The sequence below is a fragment of the Miniopterus natalensis genome, chromosome 10, assembly GCF_054644295.1.
Source record: "Miniopterus natalensis isolate mMinNat1 chromosome 10, mMinNat1.hap1, whole genome shotgun sequence".
NCBI classification, from domain to species: domain Eukaryota; kingdom Metazoa; phylum Chordata; class Mammalia; order Chiroptera; family Miniopteridae; genus Miniopterus; species Miniopterus natalensis.
Genome location: NC_142090.1, coordinates 4,689,955 through 4,709,148, shown reverse-complemented (window position 1 = coordinate 4,709,148; position 19,194 = coordinate 4,689,955). Strand labels below are relative to the sequence as shown.

The 19,194-nt window shown below is 49.0% G+C and overlaps 1 protein-coding gene across 1 annotated transcript in view; it reads left to right on the top strand.

Moving 5' to 3' along the window:
* The window catches only part of CNTNAP2 (contactin associated protein 2), a 1,301,514-nt gene that overhangs the window by 1,171,315 nt on the left and 111,005 nt on the right, over positions 1–19,194 (top strand). The window contains exon 16 of the mRNA XM_087820965.1: positions 18,506–18,676. Coding sequence (XP_087677091.1) covers positions 18,506–18,676 — 171 coding nt within the window. The remainder of the gene's footprint in view (positions 1–18,505; positions 18,677–19,194) is intronic.

The following is a 19,194-nucleotide window of genomic DNA, read 5'->3' as shown; positions in this document are numbered from 1 at the left end:
CTCCCCTGTCTGTAAACAAGGCCGAGTCCAGCAGGCACGCAGCTGGTAACCGCACAACCGGCTGGGACTCCCTGTGCTTGAAGAATCCAGCAAGACGCCCGGCCGTGTGGCTCAGTGGTCGAGCGTCAACTTATGAACCAGGAGGTCGGGGTTCGATTCCCGGTCAGGGCACAGGCCTGCGTTTGGGCTCCATCCCCAGCAGGGGGCGCGCAGGAGGCAGCCGATCGATGACTCTCATCATTGATGTTTCTCTCTCTCTCCCTCTCTCTTCCTCTCTCTCTAAAAAGAAATCAACAAGAACATTTTTTTTAAAAAGAACCTACATTAATTTCTATAAATCCTGTTCCTACACAAACCCCCTCCTCTCCAGACCTCCTTCTAATGTGCAGATGGTAAAAGCTGTCCTCTTAGCTTCTTGGATATTTAGGCCAAAGACACAGAGTAAGTGATGTTCTGCAGTGATGAAAGCAGAGAGACACCCTTACTTTTCTCTACCTTATTTCACCTCCAGCTTTAAATTATGGGTATAAACCAACTTCTGCTTGCGTCTGTAGAGCAAAATTTTACCATTTTTTACAGTCCATCAAAGTACGGTTTTCTGATTGCATTAAAAGTCTTCTGTGGAATACCAGATTATATATTCTAAAGAATATATTTCGTTTCATTCTTTACAGCCTCAGAAATAACTTCTGATCTCCCCTGGGGTATATCATACCCAAATTATGAATATTTTTGTCTTAACTTTCTGTGAATTCCTCTGGATAATTATTTGATCTCTCAAAGTAAGGGAAAAAATATGAATAATGTATCTCTTCTGCCTGAAATACATGATTTCTGGTGAGTGAAGGACACCTTGCTCTGCTGAAAAGGAAGGGCTGCCCTACTCACTCCTGTCCCTGAGTAAGACACTCCTGCAGGACACATGTGAACGGGTCACTTTTAGATACATGTAGTAAAAAACGGAACTTCAGCAACAACAAAAAATTGTGACTTTTAAAATATATATATGTTTTTATTGATTTCAGAGAGAGGAAGGGAGAGGGAGAGAGACAGAAGCATCGATGATGAGAGTCATTCACCGGCTGCCTCCTGCACGCCCCCTGCTGGGGATCCGGCCCGAAACCCCGGCCTGTGTCCTGACCCGGAATCGAACCGTCACCTCCAGGCCCATAGGCTGACGCTCAACCGCTGAGCCGGCAGAAAAATTGTAACTTTCTGAGAGTCAGAATGATGCTTTGAGTAGGAATCTGAGTTTTAGCCTCTGGCTGCTGTGGTTGACTGGACAAGTCAGACCTTCTCTGAACCTCAGTTTTCTTATCCCCAGAATAAAAATTTCTGAAATCCCTTGGTTTTATGACCTGGTTGTCACTTGCAGCAACAATCACACAGTATCATTAACACACTCTAGAGCTCTTCAAATATTCCTGCCCAAGTGGTGCTAAAATTCTGAACCCAATATTTGGGAAAGTTTGGTGATAAATTCAAAATGATCTGTCTGTCTCTGAATTCTTCCTATAGGAGTCTTTACAGGCATTTATCTGTAACACGTGAACCATTAGAATGAGTGTAAATGATAAGCCACATGGTTGGATATAATGAAAGATTTAGGTTATTCGGGAAAACTTAGAATGAATTAAAGGTTTAAGAGCAATTTCTTAAGAAAGTCAACAGTTCAGGTTCAAAAGTGGCAAATACTCTCCTCTTGTAGACTATCAGTTCTCTCCTGGAGGGCTGTTGCCCCCCCAGGGGGCATGAGCCAATGCCTGGAGGAGGTTTTTCTTGTCACTCTGGGGGGGTAGGGGGTGGGCTGTGTAAATTGTATCTACGGGGTAGATACTGCTAAACACCCAAAACACATAGGTCAGGCCCACAGGAAAGAATTACCTGTCCCAGAGTGTCAACAGTGCCAACGCTGAGTAACCCTGGTAACCCTGGTGTGGACCCGGCAGCTCTGATTTCTAAATCGATTCCATATCCCCCCCTCCTTTCCACCATCACGGGGCCTTAGCCGCCTGCCAGTGAGTAAATACGGTAGATGCCAGTGTGTCTGAAACCAGGTTCCTGGCGCGGGTCCGCCGATGCATGTACCGTTTTGCCAGCGCAAAGTATGTGCACGGGGTAGGCCAGGTGGCGCGGAGCAGCCTCAGCCATCGCGTGGGATTTTCTTCAAGCCCAGAAATATTGCAGCTCATGCCAGTGACAGGCAAGTCCTCATTTATAGTTGGTTAAAGAGCCACCTGAGTCTGCATATGTGTCTGTGTGTGGTGGTAAATCTCTGGATCATCAGCCCAGGCCCTCTCTCTTTCTTCCCAGATATTTTGTTCTGCTGTGTCCGGGCAGGACCCACCCGCCGTGAGCTCGTCCCGTTTGGAGGGGTTCTGGGCAAACTCAGACAAACTCAGACTCTCCCTTGGGCCAGATATGCTCGCTGCTTATGTAAATCTTCCCTTCAGATGGAGAGCGACATGCCCAAAACTGGAGAGAGGATTTCTGAAGCTGGGATTTAAAACTAAGCTTTGTCACGTTATAGGGCGGCCGGTTTCAGGATCCCCGCCTGCGAGGATTTCTCTCTCGCTGTGACCCTGCTCCCCGATATTCCCGTTTCCTCCTCGGAGGCGGGGCTGGAGCGCGGTTCCCCTCCCGCCGAGCCCAAGTTCAAACCTTGTTTCCTGCTGCCACCTGCTGGTCGCCGCGCGAGCTGTGCCGAGGCTCCGGGGCGGGGCTCGGAGGGGCCGGAGGCGCTCCCCGGCCTTGAACCCCGCGCGGTGATCACACAGAGCAGGTCCTGCTGTTCAACTATTCGGCTCCCTGGCGGCGAGACCCCAAGTACTGGCTCCCTGCCCCCAGGGCTGTGCAGAATGTCACATGTCAGAGGCCCGCAGCGTTTCTCTGTCTTTTATCTTCAGACTCCCGTGGCTCTCAGACCTCGAGTGCGATTCTTCCCAAGCTTCTTTACAATCACTACTTGTTTCTTCCTTTGTGCTTTCTCCCTCTCTTTCTTTCTCCCCTTCTTTCTCTCTCTCTCTCTCTCTCTCTCTCTCTCTCTCTCTCTCTCTCTCTCTCTCTCGTGCTAGAGGGAGGGGGAAGGGGACCGTCGCTTCAGTGTCAAGAAGATTGCATTCAATGACATATTTGCTTAACTTGCCGCAGCAACCGTCCAGAATGACAGGTCGTTTCCTTTTAGTCACCTGAGTCTCTCGTGCAGAGAAACCGTGAGGCGACGGTGGCAAAGTGCTTTTAGGATGATCGGCCGTGGTCCACGCTCGCTCAGAGGAGGGACGGACAGACACTGTTCTGTTTCATAAAGTTCCATTCCGGGTGATTCGGCCGGTTTTTTGTCTCAAGGGTAATGGGGACCCAGGTCAGTGCTGATTTTAAATACCCTGCAGGATCCCCGGAGCCTTTTCCCCGCAATAAGCCAGTGCTTCGTGGTTTCGCTCAATGCATTGCCCACGACAGTCATCCAGTCGGTCAGCTGCAGGCCAGTGATAAAACTGAGGAGCAGGAAAGCAGTATCGATGCCCCCTCTTCCCTGAGAGATGCCTGTAAATTAAAGTCCCCAGGTCCACACCCAGTTTGCATTTAACAGCCATCACAAGACGTAGCGTCTTAGACTGGATTAGGCCTAAGTACATGGAAAACTAGCCAAAGCTGTTGGAAACAACCCATTTCTCCTCGGAATATTTATCTAAGTTCCCGGAGGTCGGAAGATGTCGTGCACGTCAGCTGTGCTCCTGTCTGAGGCTGTTACATAAAGCGAACGCTTGATGGGGAAAATGGTGATTCTGAAAGGCTGGGCTCCGAACGTGAGTCTGTCTATCTTTATAAGGATAGAGTTTGGGTTATTAACCAGTCGTGCTTCTCAAAGTAGCATTTTATTCACATAAGCTAAAATGGCTTATAAAATCTCTTATGAAAAATATATAATTTTTTACTAATTGACTAATTCGTCCGCTCCAAGTGCTATATCTGAACTAATTTTAAAACAATGCCCGTGCCTTTTCAGCTTTCAAAATGAAAAGATTAGCACTGAGTACTGTAATTTCTCGCCTTTTCATAAAATCTCCATTTATTTCAGGATGTTAAATTTTTCGATAATTGTTTTAAGTACATGTAATATTTCTCCTTAGGATTTTTTTAAATTAAATATATGCTCTTGCCCGGCCGGATGGCTCCCAGTTGAGCATAGACCTATGATCCAGGAGATCTCGGTTCAATTCCCAGACAGGGCACATGGCCGGCAGGAGGCAGCGGATCAGTGACACACCATTGATGTTTCTCTCTCTCTCTCTCTCCCTCTCCCTTCCACTCTCTGACATCAATACAAGCATATTTTTAAAAAAACAACCAAAAAAAAAACCATGCTCTTGTTTAAAAAAAGGTTTAGATGGAGTAACGCCTGTGTCTCCCATGCCTGACCTTTGTTTACCCTGAAGGGTAGAAGAAGTCGTGTGCTCTGAGGTCTGGGGAGGCAGGTGTGGCTGGTGTGAGGGCGAAGACGAAAGCAAGGCGCGACCAGCCGTGGAGCCTGCAGAGCCGAGGAAGGCCGGGTGCCGCGTGTGCTCGCGGTGTGGCCAGGCGTCGCGTGGCGACCTTTCTGCACAGCCCGCGTGGGGGGCAGAGCAGCGGGGGGTTGCTGTGCATTGGAGAGGTGAAGAGAGAAGTAAGCACGACTGGTGACCTGCCTTCAGTTTTAACAGTCCTGCCAGAAATCTCTGCTTATAGTTACACAGTGGGGGGTTTTCTTGTTGTGTTGTGTTTTGTCTTGTTTTTTGCTTCTAAATCAAATGAAAACTCCTTAACTCCCACCCACGAAAGGTGTCCTTCGGTCACCCAAGAGCAGTCATTGTGAGGTGCTCCATTTACGGCAGGGGTGGGGCTGAGCAGAAAACAGCCTCGGGGTTTAATGTGACCAAGCAGAAATTTACCGCAATTATCTGGTTTGTTGAAGAGATTTGAAATCGTGTCTTTGTGACGACTCATCCTTGAATGTCAAAGGGGTTTTACTTTGCTCCTTTACTTCTCGCAGTTCCCGAGGCTGGGCTGTTCACGATCAAGACCAAGGCAGATTCAGTGTCTGCTGGGAGCCCCTCCGTGACTCCTAGCTGGCCGTCTTCCCATGGCGTCCTCACCTGGCGGAAGGGGCAGGGGTGCTCTCTGGGGCCTCCTTTGTAAGGGCACTAATCCCATTCAGGGGGGCCCCACCCTCCTGACTGAATGACCTCCCGAAGCCCCACCTCCGCATATAAGTACCATCACGTGCATGTTAGGATCTAGCATATGAATTTGGGAGACACGGACATTCAGCCTACACCACTTTCTTTAGAAGGAAATACTTATTGTTCTCTGTGCTTTCTTTAATGATCTTTTTTGTTTTGTTTTATGAATTGAGCAGTATACATTTATTTAAACAAAATTATCAACATTTCCCAAATATCCATGGATTACTTGTTTGCTTGTACAGCCAACAATCAGAACTTAGAGATCTAACCAATTAAATTTTCCAAACACTTGAACATTGATTACAAACTTACTTAGCCAAGCACTTCTAAGCATTAAATTGAAATTAAAATTCTGATAAATCCAATTTTCTTGATTATTTTAAATACTTTATAAGTATACAAAACCCTCACAAAATTGCTATAACTGAAAAGGAAGGTCATCAGTCATTGTAGATTAAAATCGGTTCTAACCATGCAATTTAGTAAATTAAAATTTGTCTCTTACCCTTATCCTGAGTTATGTTTTAGTTATTTTTATTCTCCTGGGTTATATTCCTAACATATTAGCTATTATAGTATTTTTATAGCTTCTCAGTTTTCAAAAATATTCCCATATTCAAATGAAAAACAAAACCTACTGTATTATCCCATTATTATGATATATTGATTTGGTCTGTTAGAATATCTTGTTGAGAATTTTTTTAAATATTTTGCTAAGATTAGTAGGGTGCTATGAAAGCAGTATCTCCTATCCTAGTAGACGATGCCCTGATCCACATTTTAGCTCATCTCTTCAGGACAATCAGCTGTTAAAGTGTGAAAGCATTTTGGGGGGACACTCTGTATATGGGGTTTAAATAAAAATAAATAGCATGGTCTATATGTTTTAAATGCAAAGATTGACTCTGTATCTATGGATGGCTCTCCAACATTTCCCAAATAGGTATATTTCAGAGCTAAAAGGAAGAAAAAAAAGGAACAGTGAGCTCTGTGGTCAGATGTATTCAACAGCACACACTGTCTACTCCCCTCCGAGAATCACAATACACCATGAGGCGTCCCACAGTAAAGAGCCTGCTTAACATTTTTCAATCCAGCATTTCTCGTACAAATTCGACAGTAAGCCATTGACGTTCCTGAATTCTGGAACTAGCATTCCGTTGAATGTACTTGGGAAATACTTAACTAACCAATCTGTTTGCAGTTCGAGAAGCTACGAAGTTCCTCAGCCATTTACAGCTAATACATCTGAAAGACCATTAGCATAAAAAGTGAACCGTGACGCTAGAAAGCTGGGACCATAGGTTTTGTCCTCTTAGACGTATGTTTATATTACGGGCAACAGAGTGACAAACTCACCCCTACCGGGGCAGGAATTAGGTGGATGGGTTCAAACCCACGACGACACCCATCAGAGTGCCTCGAATGACCTTAAATGCATGTGGGAAGAACCCTGTCCACAGGGCTGTTGAAACTCGATAAAAATAGGCAGAGGGAAGTGGGGAGGGGTCTCAGACAGACCTGCCCTGCGGCCCCTCTTACTGCTCACGTGAACTTGAGTAAGTTATTTAATCTCTCTACGTCTCAGCCGCCCCATCTGCAAAGGGAACTAACACCAGCACCTGTTTTCAGGGTTTTTCTGAAACTCAAGTGGAATAATGCACATTAACTGCCTAGAACATGGAATGACACAGTAAAATGTCTATAAATATATCAGCTGTTGTGTTGTATCATCATCATCTCTACAAATAATAGCATTTTTGTTAACTGTGGGTAAGAAGAAAAGAGGGAACACGAACAAAAGTACACTGTCATTGCAGGTAGGGGGGTTGAACCTGCCACCGAGATTGGTGACACGTGTTGCTAATTAAGCCTGTGGCCAGAAATCTGTCCTGCTGGCTCCGTGGAGGGTGACCTGGGGGACAGGGCGTGTTACAGCCAGGGAGGCGAGAGCAACGGGGGGAAGACGGGAGAGGGCTTGAGAGGCACCTTGGAGGTAAAGCTGGCGGAACGTGGCACCTGGCCGTCCTTGGGCTTAGAGGTGGTGGCTCAGAATAGAGCCCGAGGCTTCCTAACATCGGGTTCCCTCGTGAACAGTGATATTTTTAAGATGAAGGCCACAAAGGGAGCCAACCTCGGGGGGAGGCAATGGCTTTGGTTTTATCCTTGCTCTTTCCAGGTGGAAACCTGGCGCTTAGCTCCGGAGCGCCGGCCGGAGGTGCGCTGGGACGCGGGGTGGCTGTCGGTGGGAGGGCGGCGGGGTGGCCCGGAGAGGCCGTGCAAAGACAGGAGAGCAGAGGCGCAGCGGGGAGCCCTGGGGAGCACATGCTGGCAGACGCTCAGAGGCGGTGCCCCCGTGAACGGGCCAAAGGTGGGGTGGAAGGAAGGGAGCCAGGGAGACCGGGGTCCCGAGGCCTCAGTGAGCCTGAGCAGTGGCATAGAGGCTGCGGGGCGTCTCTGAACGCCCTCCCCGCTGAACCCAAAGTCCCCGAGACCCACAGAGAAGCCGCGTTCGGCTCTCACCGGGGAGCTGTCCCGGCGAAGGAGGCAAAGTCCTTCTCACCGAAGCTGAGGGACTGGCCTCCCGGCGTCTGCGTGGCTTCCAGCCTCTCCTGCTCACTGAAACCTAGATCAGGAGCCAGGCACAGGGTACAGTTCCTTTTTCTTTTTTTTTAAATATGGGGGGTTTTTTAATTGATTTCAGAGAGAGGAAGGGATCGAGCCTGAAACCCAGGCATGTGCCCCGACCGGGAATCGAACCGTGACCTCCTGGTTCATAGGTCGAGGCCCAACCACTGAGCCACACCAGCTGGGCAAGCCACAAATTCTTGACACTGTCCTTCCTTGTGTCCTATCCTCAGTGTGAAGCCTGAGGCCCGGCTGCACCAATAACATGAGTGAATGTCGTGTTTACCCCTCACAAAGCTCACAGTTAGCCAGGCTTCTGACCCGTGATCGGAGACTCACATCGACTCCAAAACCGTGTTTCCGAAGCTTCTGTCGTTTCCAGGAGGTGCCAGGGTTCTCACGAAAAAGGTAGATTCCTGAGCCTAGGGCTGACTGATTGCAAATAGCTGGGATTATGGCCCAGAAAGATGCAGGTTTAGCCCTGGCCGGTGTGGCTCAGTGGCTAAAACACTGGCCCGAGCACAGCAGGGTCTCAGGTTCGATTCCCAGTCAAGGGCACGTACCTGGGTTGCAGGTTCAATCCCCGGTCAGGATGCGTGTGGGAGATGGCCGGTCAGTGTGTCTCTCTCACATGGGTGTTTCTCTCTCTTCACCCCCTCCTTTCCTCCCACTCTCTCTAAAAAAATCAAAGGAAAAAATATCCTCGGGTGAAAATTAACAAAAAATCAAACAAAACAATAGCTACATTTTTAGCGAGGCCTGCAGATTATTTTAGTGCCCAATAAAGTCTGTGAGCTGATGATTATGAAGCAATTCAACATCACGTTGAAACACGCAGAAAAGAGCACGACCCAGGGAAACAATCGGAAGGGACCCGCGCGTCTTACCCATGGGGACTCATCCTCCAGGGACCTGCGGTGCTCTGTGGGAACCGGCGGGCCCGACTCGTCTCCCGCGCCGGCTGTGACGACGGCCCCCTCCCGCCGCGGGTTTGCTGGTTCACGCGGTGGAGGCTCCGCAGTGTCTCCAGCATGTGAGGCAGAGCGCGAGGAAGCGGCCCGTGGGCTCTCCAGAGAAAGAGTTTCGAGTTTCAAGCTCCGTGTTAAGGGCAAAAGGCACGAAAGAGTCTAACCTTCTAACCTTGCTCGTGGAGCGTGGCGAGTGGCAGCCACACCGCTGGTTTTTTCCTTTTTTCACTCAGCACAGTCCAACGTGTAGGTCGTGTTACTCTAGGAGAGAAATGGGCTCTCTTTTCCTGCTCAGAAGCGTCAGTGTCCACGTTCGTGCTCACTGTAAACTTTGGAAATTATCACTTGGTCTCGTTAGCGGAGAAAATGAGAGTCGTTTATGCTCCGTGGTGTTGCTCTCACATCTCTCCTTGTTCATCGTGATTTTGAAGCTGAGCATTTTTCTGTGTATATTTGTGTGTATGTGTGTATATGTGTATCTGTGTGTATGTGTGTATATGTGTGTATGTGTGTGTGTATCTGTGTGTGTATGTGCATGTGTATCTATGTGTATATATATATGTGTGTATATGCGTGTCTATGTGTGTGTATGTGTATATATATGTGTCTGTGTGTGTGGTGTGTGTGTGTATATGTGTGTGGTGTGTGTGTATCTGTGTGTGTATGTGCATGTGTATCTATGTGTATATATATATGTGTGTATATGCGTGTCTATGTGTGTGTATGTGTATATATGTGTGTCTGTGTGTCTGTGTGTGTGTGTGTATATGTGTGTGGTGTGTGTGTATGGTATGTGTGTGTGTGTATAGGTGTGTGTGTGTTGCCAGTAAAATGCAGATCCTAGCTGAAAGGCAATGACTAGATAATTATAAGAATAAATATAGACCATGAATATGGAAATATTTATCTTCATCCTATGCTGAAACTTGAAGTCAGACCATTAGAGATTAATTAGTTTGGATCTTAAAGGCATTTCAATCTTCACAGGTCCCTTATTAAAATAATGAAAAACCAGAGATGAATAATCATTAAGCCATTTTCAGCCACCACATTATGAAGGTTCCGTTGATTAATGTCTGCTAGCAGGCCCAGCCCAGCCGGCGTGGCTCAGGGGCTGAGCGCCGACGTAGGGTCCAGGAGATTGAGGTTCGATTCCCGGTTGGGGCACATGCCTGGGTTGTGGGCTCGACCCCCAGCAAAGGGCGTGCAGGAGGCAGCCGATCAGTGACTCATCATTGATGTTTCTCTCTCTCTCTTCCTCTCCCTTCCTCTCTCTGAAATCAATAAAATATAGAAAAAAAAACACAAATACTTTGACAAGGCATGTCAGCAACTTTGGAATAGAGAATTGGTAACAATATCTTCAGTATTTTGTCATAGGAGATCATTTTTAGGCTGTACTTTCTAAATAACTTCAGAAATATTACTGAGCTCATCACATCCCTGATGTAATAACAAGGCTTGACTTAGTCAAGTAGCAACTCTGTCTCCGTTTGCAGAGTGAGCTTTGAAAGCCAACCTTGGCTTAGGCGCAGACGTGCTATTTTGATATTAGAAATTATGTTCATTTAGCCGCCAAATGGGATTGGATTTCAGGCCTTCCCCCGACTGTCCCTTCTTCTCGGGGATTTGCGAGTTGTTGGGAAACTCCAGCATGTTCTGTGTAGATCCAGACCAACCATCTCGCCCCTAAGTACAGAGTCTGTTATTGTCTGTCATCGTTTGTAAATGCAGGCGTAAAGAGAACGCTTGGCCTTTTCGCCGAAACGCTTGGCTCTTCGGTATTTCATGGTGTTGGTTCGTGTAGCGGGATCGTGTGGGTCACGTCGGTCCCTTACTCCGCCTCACGGAGCAGCCTGCAATGTCCCGTCCACCGGCGGCCGCAGTGGGAGGCGTTTTTCCACATTATACTCAACGCCTAATGGACCTGAGGCAAAACCTGGTTTCCTGCGGAGGTGGGGCTCTGGGATTTTGTGGCTATCAGCACGCAAGGGCCACCTCAGGCTGCGCCGTCCCTCCTCTGCACAGCGGCCGGATTGGCCAAGTGCACTGCAGGCGGCGGTGATTCCGCGGCCACCGTTGGTCACGGCAGCAGGGCGTCTCTCCGATGACTGGTGCCACTGAGCATCTTTTCTTGGGTCTCTCGGCCATCTGCATGTCCTCTTTGGAGATGTGTCTGTTCTGGCCCTTTGCCCATTTTTCAATTGGACTGTTTATTTTGGGGATGTTGAGCTGTATGAGCTCTTTATAAATTTTTGACATTAACCCGCCATCAGGCGTCTCATTGGCGAATGTGTTCTCCCACTCGCTGGGATGTCTCTTGGGTTTGTTGATGGTTTCCTTCGCTGTACAAAAACTTTTCAGTTGGATGTAGTCCTATTTGTGCACTTTTTCCTTTAATTGAATTTATTGGGGTGACTGTTTAATAAAATTATATAGGTTTCAGGTGTAAAAAGAAAAAAAAAACCCGGCAGGGCAGATGGTAAAATGGGAATTTGATGGCATTAGACCACGAATTACAGTTATATGGAGAGAAAATGTTAAGGGGAGGCAGATACCAGGAGACACAGTAAAGACAGAGTGGCGTCCACGGGGCTGGCTTCCCCCAGAGCGGCCCTTGGCCACCACCCATGAGTGCAGGCCGGGGCCCGTGGCTACGCAGAGGGCTTGCGGTGTGTTCTGCAGGCATTTGGGTCCATCCAGGGTCCCACCCGTGAGAGTGCAACGGCCGGTTGTGCGTCTTAGCTGGTTTCTCCGTCGGCTCTGTAAAGGCTGGAGGCCGTGTGGCACCCAGTCCGGGAGGATGGCCAGAGCCAGGTGGGGGGGAGCGGAGAGGAGGGGCATGGCAGAGTCTTTCAGAGCTGTGCACATGAGGCCGTGGAGGTTGACTGGATCCCCAGGAATAACTCTCGTGTTTCTGGCTTGAGTGGCAAAGTGGGAACAGCTCCCGTGTAGAGTATGCTGCAGGCAGAGTTGATACGGACAGAAATACGCTCTGTTTCAGGCATAGACTTTAAGGAAGGTACTCGTAGGCCAGGGGTAAGCCGTCCAGTAGGGAATGCACATCTTCCTCTTAGAGTCGTAGTAGAGATCTAACTATATGCATGACTTTGGGAATTATTGGCCTGTGATTGGTACTTGGAATCATGCGAGCAGGTGAAATGGCTCAGGAAACGCAGAAGTGGACCGTCTATTGCTGGGTCGACGTGCTCGGGGTTGGTTGACTTGCTGTTCCCCTGGTTAAGGAAAGGAGCCCCGTGTCCCATCCCCCCCTCGGCCAAGCCCTCAGACAGTGACTGTGCATGACACCGAAGCCATAGGCTTGGTCATGATTAACAACATGTGTTGAACATTTATTTTGTGCTCAGCACTCTGCCAAATGCATTTCATGCATCATCTCCTATGATTCTCAAAACCCTGTAAGACTTTCCATTGCTCCATCGTAGGGAGGAGGAAATTGCCGTTTAGGAAGATGGTTGAGAAATCTGCCCAAAGTTGCCCGGCGGGTGGAGGTGATGAAGCCAGAGTGTCTGATTCGGGAGCCTGCCCGCGGCCCCCTCCACGGCCGCTGCACCGGGTGACAGACAGGCGGACGGGAGCCCCGTGAGTCCACCTGCCGTCACCCCTCCCAGCCTCCCGCCCGATCATCTCCTGGTCCCCGCCCTTGCCCACACGACGGTCTCAGAGGGGACCTCCGTGTGCCTCATGTCCACCTGCTCCTTGTGAACATACAAGAAACTCAGCAGGTGCAGGCTGTTGGCAGGCAGCTGAGAGGCAAACTGCAGAGCTCCAGGCGGTTCGGGAATTAGAATGCGTTGGATTCCGGGTAACCCAAAACCCGTCGTTGGGCTCTTTGGCGAGAATTTGGAGAGAGGGAGCAGGGAGGTTGGCTTGTGAAAACGCACAGCCCTCATCTTGCATTCAGCAACGTCAACAGAGTGTCTGAGATGCATAAATGAATAAGAATCTACACGGGTGTGTTTCAGAAGCGCAGGGATATAATTCAGAACGTTAAAGGTGCAGAAGGAGTTGTCGGGAAATTGGGTTTGGGGTGGGGAGGTGCGAGGCGGGGCGTTTTGCTCTCCCCCTTCGAGAGCCACTTGACTTGAAAACCATGCACATGCAATACTTTGTCATAAATTAAAATCAGGCTTTCAACAAACTGCTGCCCATCAGGAAACATCCCTGGGAATCTGAAGTCAGAATCCCACACCAGGTAACCCCTGGTGAGGTTGGAGGAAACAGCCTTTGACGGATTTAAATGAAGAGGTGATGTTGTGTTTTCTCCTGACGACTCACTGAGGTCCGAGTGACGAGTGTCCACCCCACCTGGTTAGTTAGCTGCCCGGTTCTGCACCCGCTGGAGGCCCCTCCCTGGCTCCTCTCGCCACAGAGGAGGAGCCCAGGCCTTGCCCAGGATGTATTTAAAAAGCTTCTCACAGGCCGGAGCCAGCCTGTTTTCAGGCTTGAGGAAGCATGGACCTCCCCGCAGCATCTCTCCCAGCCTCGATGACGGTCGCCCCGCCCTGGGCTGGGTCCCTGCCCCTCCCACCTGCCTGGTCTCTGTTACTCTTGACTGCCCCCTCCCCGCTCAGACATTTACTTCAGCTCTGCCTCACTTTCCTCTCGGTTTCCAACCTTGCCCCCTTCCGCCGGTCCCCTTGGCCGTCTGCTTTGGCGGAGCCTTGCCCCCCACAGCTCTGACCTCAATAGTACGAATTGCAGCTGTTTCAGTGGCCTCAAGGTTACGAGGCCTCAGTCTTGCAGACGGGTGACATTGTCCAGTGCTCCACGGGAACCCGGAGAAGTGAAGCCTGGGCCAGGAGAACGATGGTCTGCCAGCGGGACGGCAGGTCACCAGTAGGAGCTAGAGCAGAGTCCACTTCGATTTCTATCTATTTAGCACCTTCGACACTCAGGTTGCTACAAAGTACATCTTGTCCCACGAGGACATTGCCTATGGAGTGGAATTGAATGTAATCGAGAGAGACAGCTATTTACTTGCCCACTGATTTAATAATTATTTATCGAGTACTTGCTTTGTTCTGGGGCCGAAGGTTACCGAGAAGAAATGTTTCGCTCCCAGCTCTCAGGGAGCTTGTGGTCGGTCCGAAGCATCGTAAACAAACAGTAATAAAGCTCGAAGCTCCGGGCATCGTGAAGTACAAGGGGCACTGGGGAAGGCAGACGTGTTATCTTGTGACACACCCAGGATCCCAGAGATCGGGCCTCAGACTCACCAGAACAGGCCTCAGAAACTCACCGGGGTGTGTGTCCTGCGCGGTGAAACCTTTAAGCCCACGTCCCCATAAGCATGTTTACTCATCGGTTCTGTCCATGTGCCGCTGTAACCATGTGTTGTGTGTGTCATAAAGTATAACCAAAATAGATACTTTAAAGGATGGGGTTTTTAAGTAAATGTAAAGAGAGTTTCTCCCGCAGCACCTCCTGAGTAGACACCTCAACTCTGACAGCACCACTGAGCTCCTGAGTGGAGTCCTCGCCGTCACTGGTCAAGAATCTGGACTTGGGCCCTGGCTGGTTGGCTCAGTTGGTTGGGTGTCACCCTGTGCACCGAGAGGTCGCCAGTTCGATTCCTGGTCGGGGCACATGCCTGAGTTGCAGGCTCGATTCCCAGTGGAGGGCATGCAGGAGGCAGCTGATCAGTGGTTCTCTCTCATCAATGTTTCTCTCTCTCTCTCCCCCCCCCCTTTCCTCTCTTTCACGAAAGTCAATAAAAACATATTCCTTTAAAAAAAGAATCTGGACTTAGTAAATTCATCCAGAGATCAGGGACAGGCCACAGGGACAGCTCCAGCGACACCGTGTGATGATCAGATGTTTCCAGAAGGATGACCGGGAGCCACCATTTGTACAAGATGCAATTTCCCTGCCAATAGGTCCATTCGAGAGACCAGATCAGCTCGGAGTTGCTCAGTGAGCACGCAGTTAGAACAAATGGGATCGGCGTCTGTAGGGACATCCCTTCAAATGAGAATAAGTGATGGAACTGTCCCTCTCCTCTCTGGGGATGTTACTGTCTGAGCAGCCAGCACTGGGCCGCAGATAAATACTGATGTGCTCGGCTTGTTGCTTTCCTCTCTCCACAATCACTTTAGACAGCGGCCTGCGTGCTACCACCACCTCAGGAAATAAGAATGAACCTCATGAACAAAACAGACTGAGGGACAGAACAGAGCCAGAGGCCTGGACACGAGGAACAGACTGACAGGGGGCGGGGGCGGGAGGGACACTTGGGGTGAAGGAAGGTGAAGGGATTAGCCGGAGGACGTACACGCATAACCCGTGTTCACAGACGACAGCGTGGCGAGGGCCAGGGGAGGGAGCGACGGGCTGGGTGGGGGAGATAAAGGGCGGGGAAGTGGGGGACGTCTGTACTAATATCAACAATAACATAAGTAGATAGATAGATGATTGATAGATAGATGATAGATGATCATAGATAGATGATAGATGATGATAGATGATAGATAGATGATAGATGATAGATAGATAGATAGATAGATAGATAGATAGATAGATAGATAGATGATAGATAGATAGATAGATAGATAGATAGATAGATAGATGATAGATGATAGATAGATAGATAGATAGATAGATAGATAGATAGATAGATAGATAGACAGACAGACAGATGATAGGTAGATGATGATAGATGACAGATAGATAGATAGATAGATAGATAGATAGATAGATAGATAGATAGATAGATAGATAGATAGATAGATAGAGAGACAGATGATAGGTAGATGATGATAGATGACAGATAGATAGATGATAGGTAGGTAGGTAGATAGATAGATAGATAGATAGATAGATAGATAGGTAGATAGATAGATAATGATTAGATAGATAGATAGATAGATAGATAATAGATAGATGATGATTAGATAGATAGATGATAGATAGATAGATGATAGGTAGGTAGGTAGGTAGGTAGATAGATAGATAGATAGATAGATAGATAGATAGATAGATAGATAGATAGAAACATAGATAGATAATAGGTAGAAAATGATAGATGATAGATAGATAGATGATAGAAGAAAGAAAGAAAGAAAGAAAGAAAGAAAGAAAGAAAGAAAGAAAGAAAGAAAGAAAGAAAGAAAGAAAGAAAGAAAGAAAGAAAGAAAAAGAAAGCACTTGATTGGATTGCAGCTTGAAAATGTTGACTGCGTTCCTGTGCTGGGGATACAGCCGAGGAGGCAGAACTGCCCAGCTTCAGGCTCAGGTGTGGCTGGGGACCTTGGTGCTCCCGGGCTCCTAAGGTGGTTAAAAGTTCTCCCCCAGTTAGGATGAGCTGAACCCCGGGGACGCGGCTTCATTCCCTCCTAGGATCTGACTGGTGAGAGGGGTTGCAGCTGCTGGTTTGATTTAGGTTTTATTTCAAGAGGCCTTCATTGTGGGCCAGCCGGTCAAGGTGAGCCTGAACCGCTCTGACCAGATATTAAGCCGGATCTCGAGCCGGGAAGAGAACTCCGACCCCAGAGGATAGCGACTTCAGTAGTGAAATTAAGATTCTTTCTTCCCAGGTGTTAGTCTAACCAATGTCAAGTAATATTCTTCTTCCGAAAAGAAAACCTGGTCTAGTTTTGTCGCACTGAAAGCTATGACATTGCTATTTTTAAAAAAATATATAGCTTAGCCCTGGTTGGTGTGGCCCAGTGGTTAGAGAGCCCACCCTGGAACCAAAGGGTCACTGGTTCGATTCCCTGTCAAGGGCACGTACCTGGGTTCAGGTCCAATACCTGGCCCTGGTCAGGGCGCACGCAGGAGGCAGCCAATCGATGTGTGTCCCTCTCACATGGCTCTTTCTCTCTCTCTCCCCCTCCCTCCCTTCCACTCTCTCTAAAAATCAATGGAAAAATATCCTCACATGAGCATTAACAGATAAATAAATAAAACTAAATAAAAATATGTAGCTTAAACCTGCACAGAGATTCCGGGGACACCTTAAACGGTAGACTCCACCACCACCCCTGGTTTTACTTTAATGACACTTACAAACACAGCTCACACTGACTTACTAGTAATACGTTGCCATTTACTTATTTCATTGTCACTATATTCTGCGTCTCTGAGAACAGCAGCAGATAGCATTCATTAAATAAGAGGTGGTTTTAATATCTCATAATTCAGCAGTGTTCTCTATTTAATTTAAAATTGCGGCTTGAGCATAGCCATACCAACACCACGTTAATTTTATTTAAGAATAGTAGTTGAACTAAATACTGCATCCGTGCATAATTTGCGTAAAAGAAAGAAAAAAACGATATAGTACGTCAAAACTGATAGGCCGAAGGCAGTTGATTCATTGTGCTCTTGGGAGGAAAGATATAGCAGAATTCACTTTGTTTTTTTAAAAAGTACATATTTTAGGTGTAAAAAGAAATATTTCCCCAGGCAATGCTGATCTGCAGGCTTCTTATTCAGCGATCTGTGGCTCGAGCAGCGTCCACTGTAGCAGACAGAGAGGAGCCCTGGGGAGCTGCACAAGGCCGAGGAAGTCATGCTGGGCATTTGCTGACTGCACAGAGCAGGGTCACTTCCCCTCGTGGACCAAAGGGAAGGCTGGCGCAGGCGAGCTGGCTCGCGGTGAGCAGCGGGTGCCAGCTGGTTGCCCTCGGCCTCCCTTTCCTGGGGGAGCTGAGCCTAGAAACTTCATTGAGTTTTGGTTTGCTGACATGGGGCTTGGCTTGAGCGACTCCATCTTGGGCCCAGCCTGGTGACTGTAACTTAGATTTCGTGTTCAAGTTCAAGGCTCCATTCGCCATTTTAAAGCACGCCCGTGTATTTTAGTCTTTCGCTGTGATAGTGAAGATACTCAGAAGTGTGCCTGTCCAAGTGGAGTCTCTCCCTAGGCTGTGAAGTTGAGAGTGAGCCGCGGGTCTCGTGTTCAGTTCTTGGTTCTTCTGCCCTGATGCAATGTGACTCCTCCAGGGCGGTGTTTTTATTTTGCCCTGTGAGCTGCTTTTCTCGTGGGGACACTGGCAACTCTCAGGCAGCGAGTGGGGAGTGGGGGTGGGCACAGTCGTGTCTCCTCCGTGAGCTCAGGGGTAGAGGCTCACTGAGAGCCCATGGGTGGGCTTCGCTCAGCACTCCTCGCCCTCCACGGGTCAGAGTGTCCCCTGCAGTCCCCAGGGAGGGAGAGGCACTCCCCCCGTTGTGTTCCTCCCGCACCCCGTTTCTAGGCGGCTGCTGACAGGCTATTCCAAGGCAAAAGTGGGTGATCGGCAAGGACAGAGCACCAAAGACCTCACTCCCGTTCTGTCCGCTGGGTTCAGCCCAGGTGCTTCCTGCAGTGACCGAAGCCGCCAGGCCACATGCCCCAGGTCCAAACACCCCGCCCGCCCCACACAGTGACCCAACCCCAGGGGCTTCCCCCCATTCTCTCCTCTATTGGATCTGCCCCCCACAGTCCCTGCAGGACGGCTCTGGGTAGGAACCCCAGCTCTCGATGTTTAATAAAATATTTTATATACCCACATAACTTTCGGAAAGTCAGAGGTGTGCTATGGGGCTTTGGGGCACTATTGTTGGGCAGGATGTGCAGAAGCAAGGGCGGTGGCCTTGGAAATTTATTAAAACCCAAGGAAAGGGCCTCCTTTGCGTCCCTGCCACGATCGAGGTGTCAACGAGCCCGTGTGTTTCTCTCTTCCCCAGGGAATTACTGGAATGCGGCCTCTTTCCCAAACCCATCCTCCTACCTGCACTTCTCGACTTTCCAAGGGGAAACCAGCGCGGACATTTCCTTCTACTTCAAGACGCTAGTCCCGCGGGGAGTGTTTCTGGAAAACCTGGGGAACACGGATTTCATCAAACTCGAGCTGAAATGTGAGTATAAGATCATCACCGACTCTCGGGCGGCCACTCCTGCCGCTCGCGCCAGGCTGGTCCTGGCCCTGATCGTGTAATGTCGTTGGAGTGGAGCAGCCAGGGCCCCTTGGCGGCAGGAACGGGTTCACGGGTAAAAACACAACGTGGAGAGGACCCAGGTGCCTTCCTGGGAGCCCACAGGACGCAGGCCGTCGGAGGGTCCCCAGCGAAGATTCTCAAGGACGGGAGCGAAAATAAATCTCCTTAATACTATGGCAGAAGGGTAGATATTTAAATTAAAATTATAGAGAATGGGAAGGGAGGGAGGGAAGGAGGGATATTTAAGTTCTCTTTTGTGTTTGTTCTCGAAGGAGGCAGGGTGAAGGGTGGCTGGAGACCGACGTGAGGCAACCAGGCATGAGGCACGAGAGAGCGGAGGGGGGGAAGGTAACACAAGGGCATCGGGAACGTAAAACGTAACGTCTGCACACGGCAGTGAAGCGGCGAGGACAGTGCTGGGTAATGAGATGAAACTT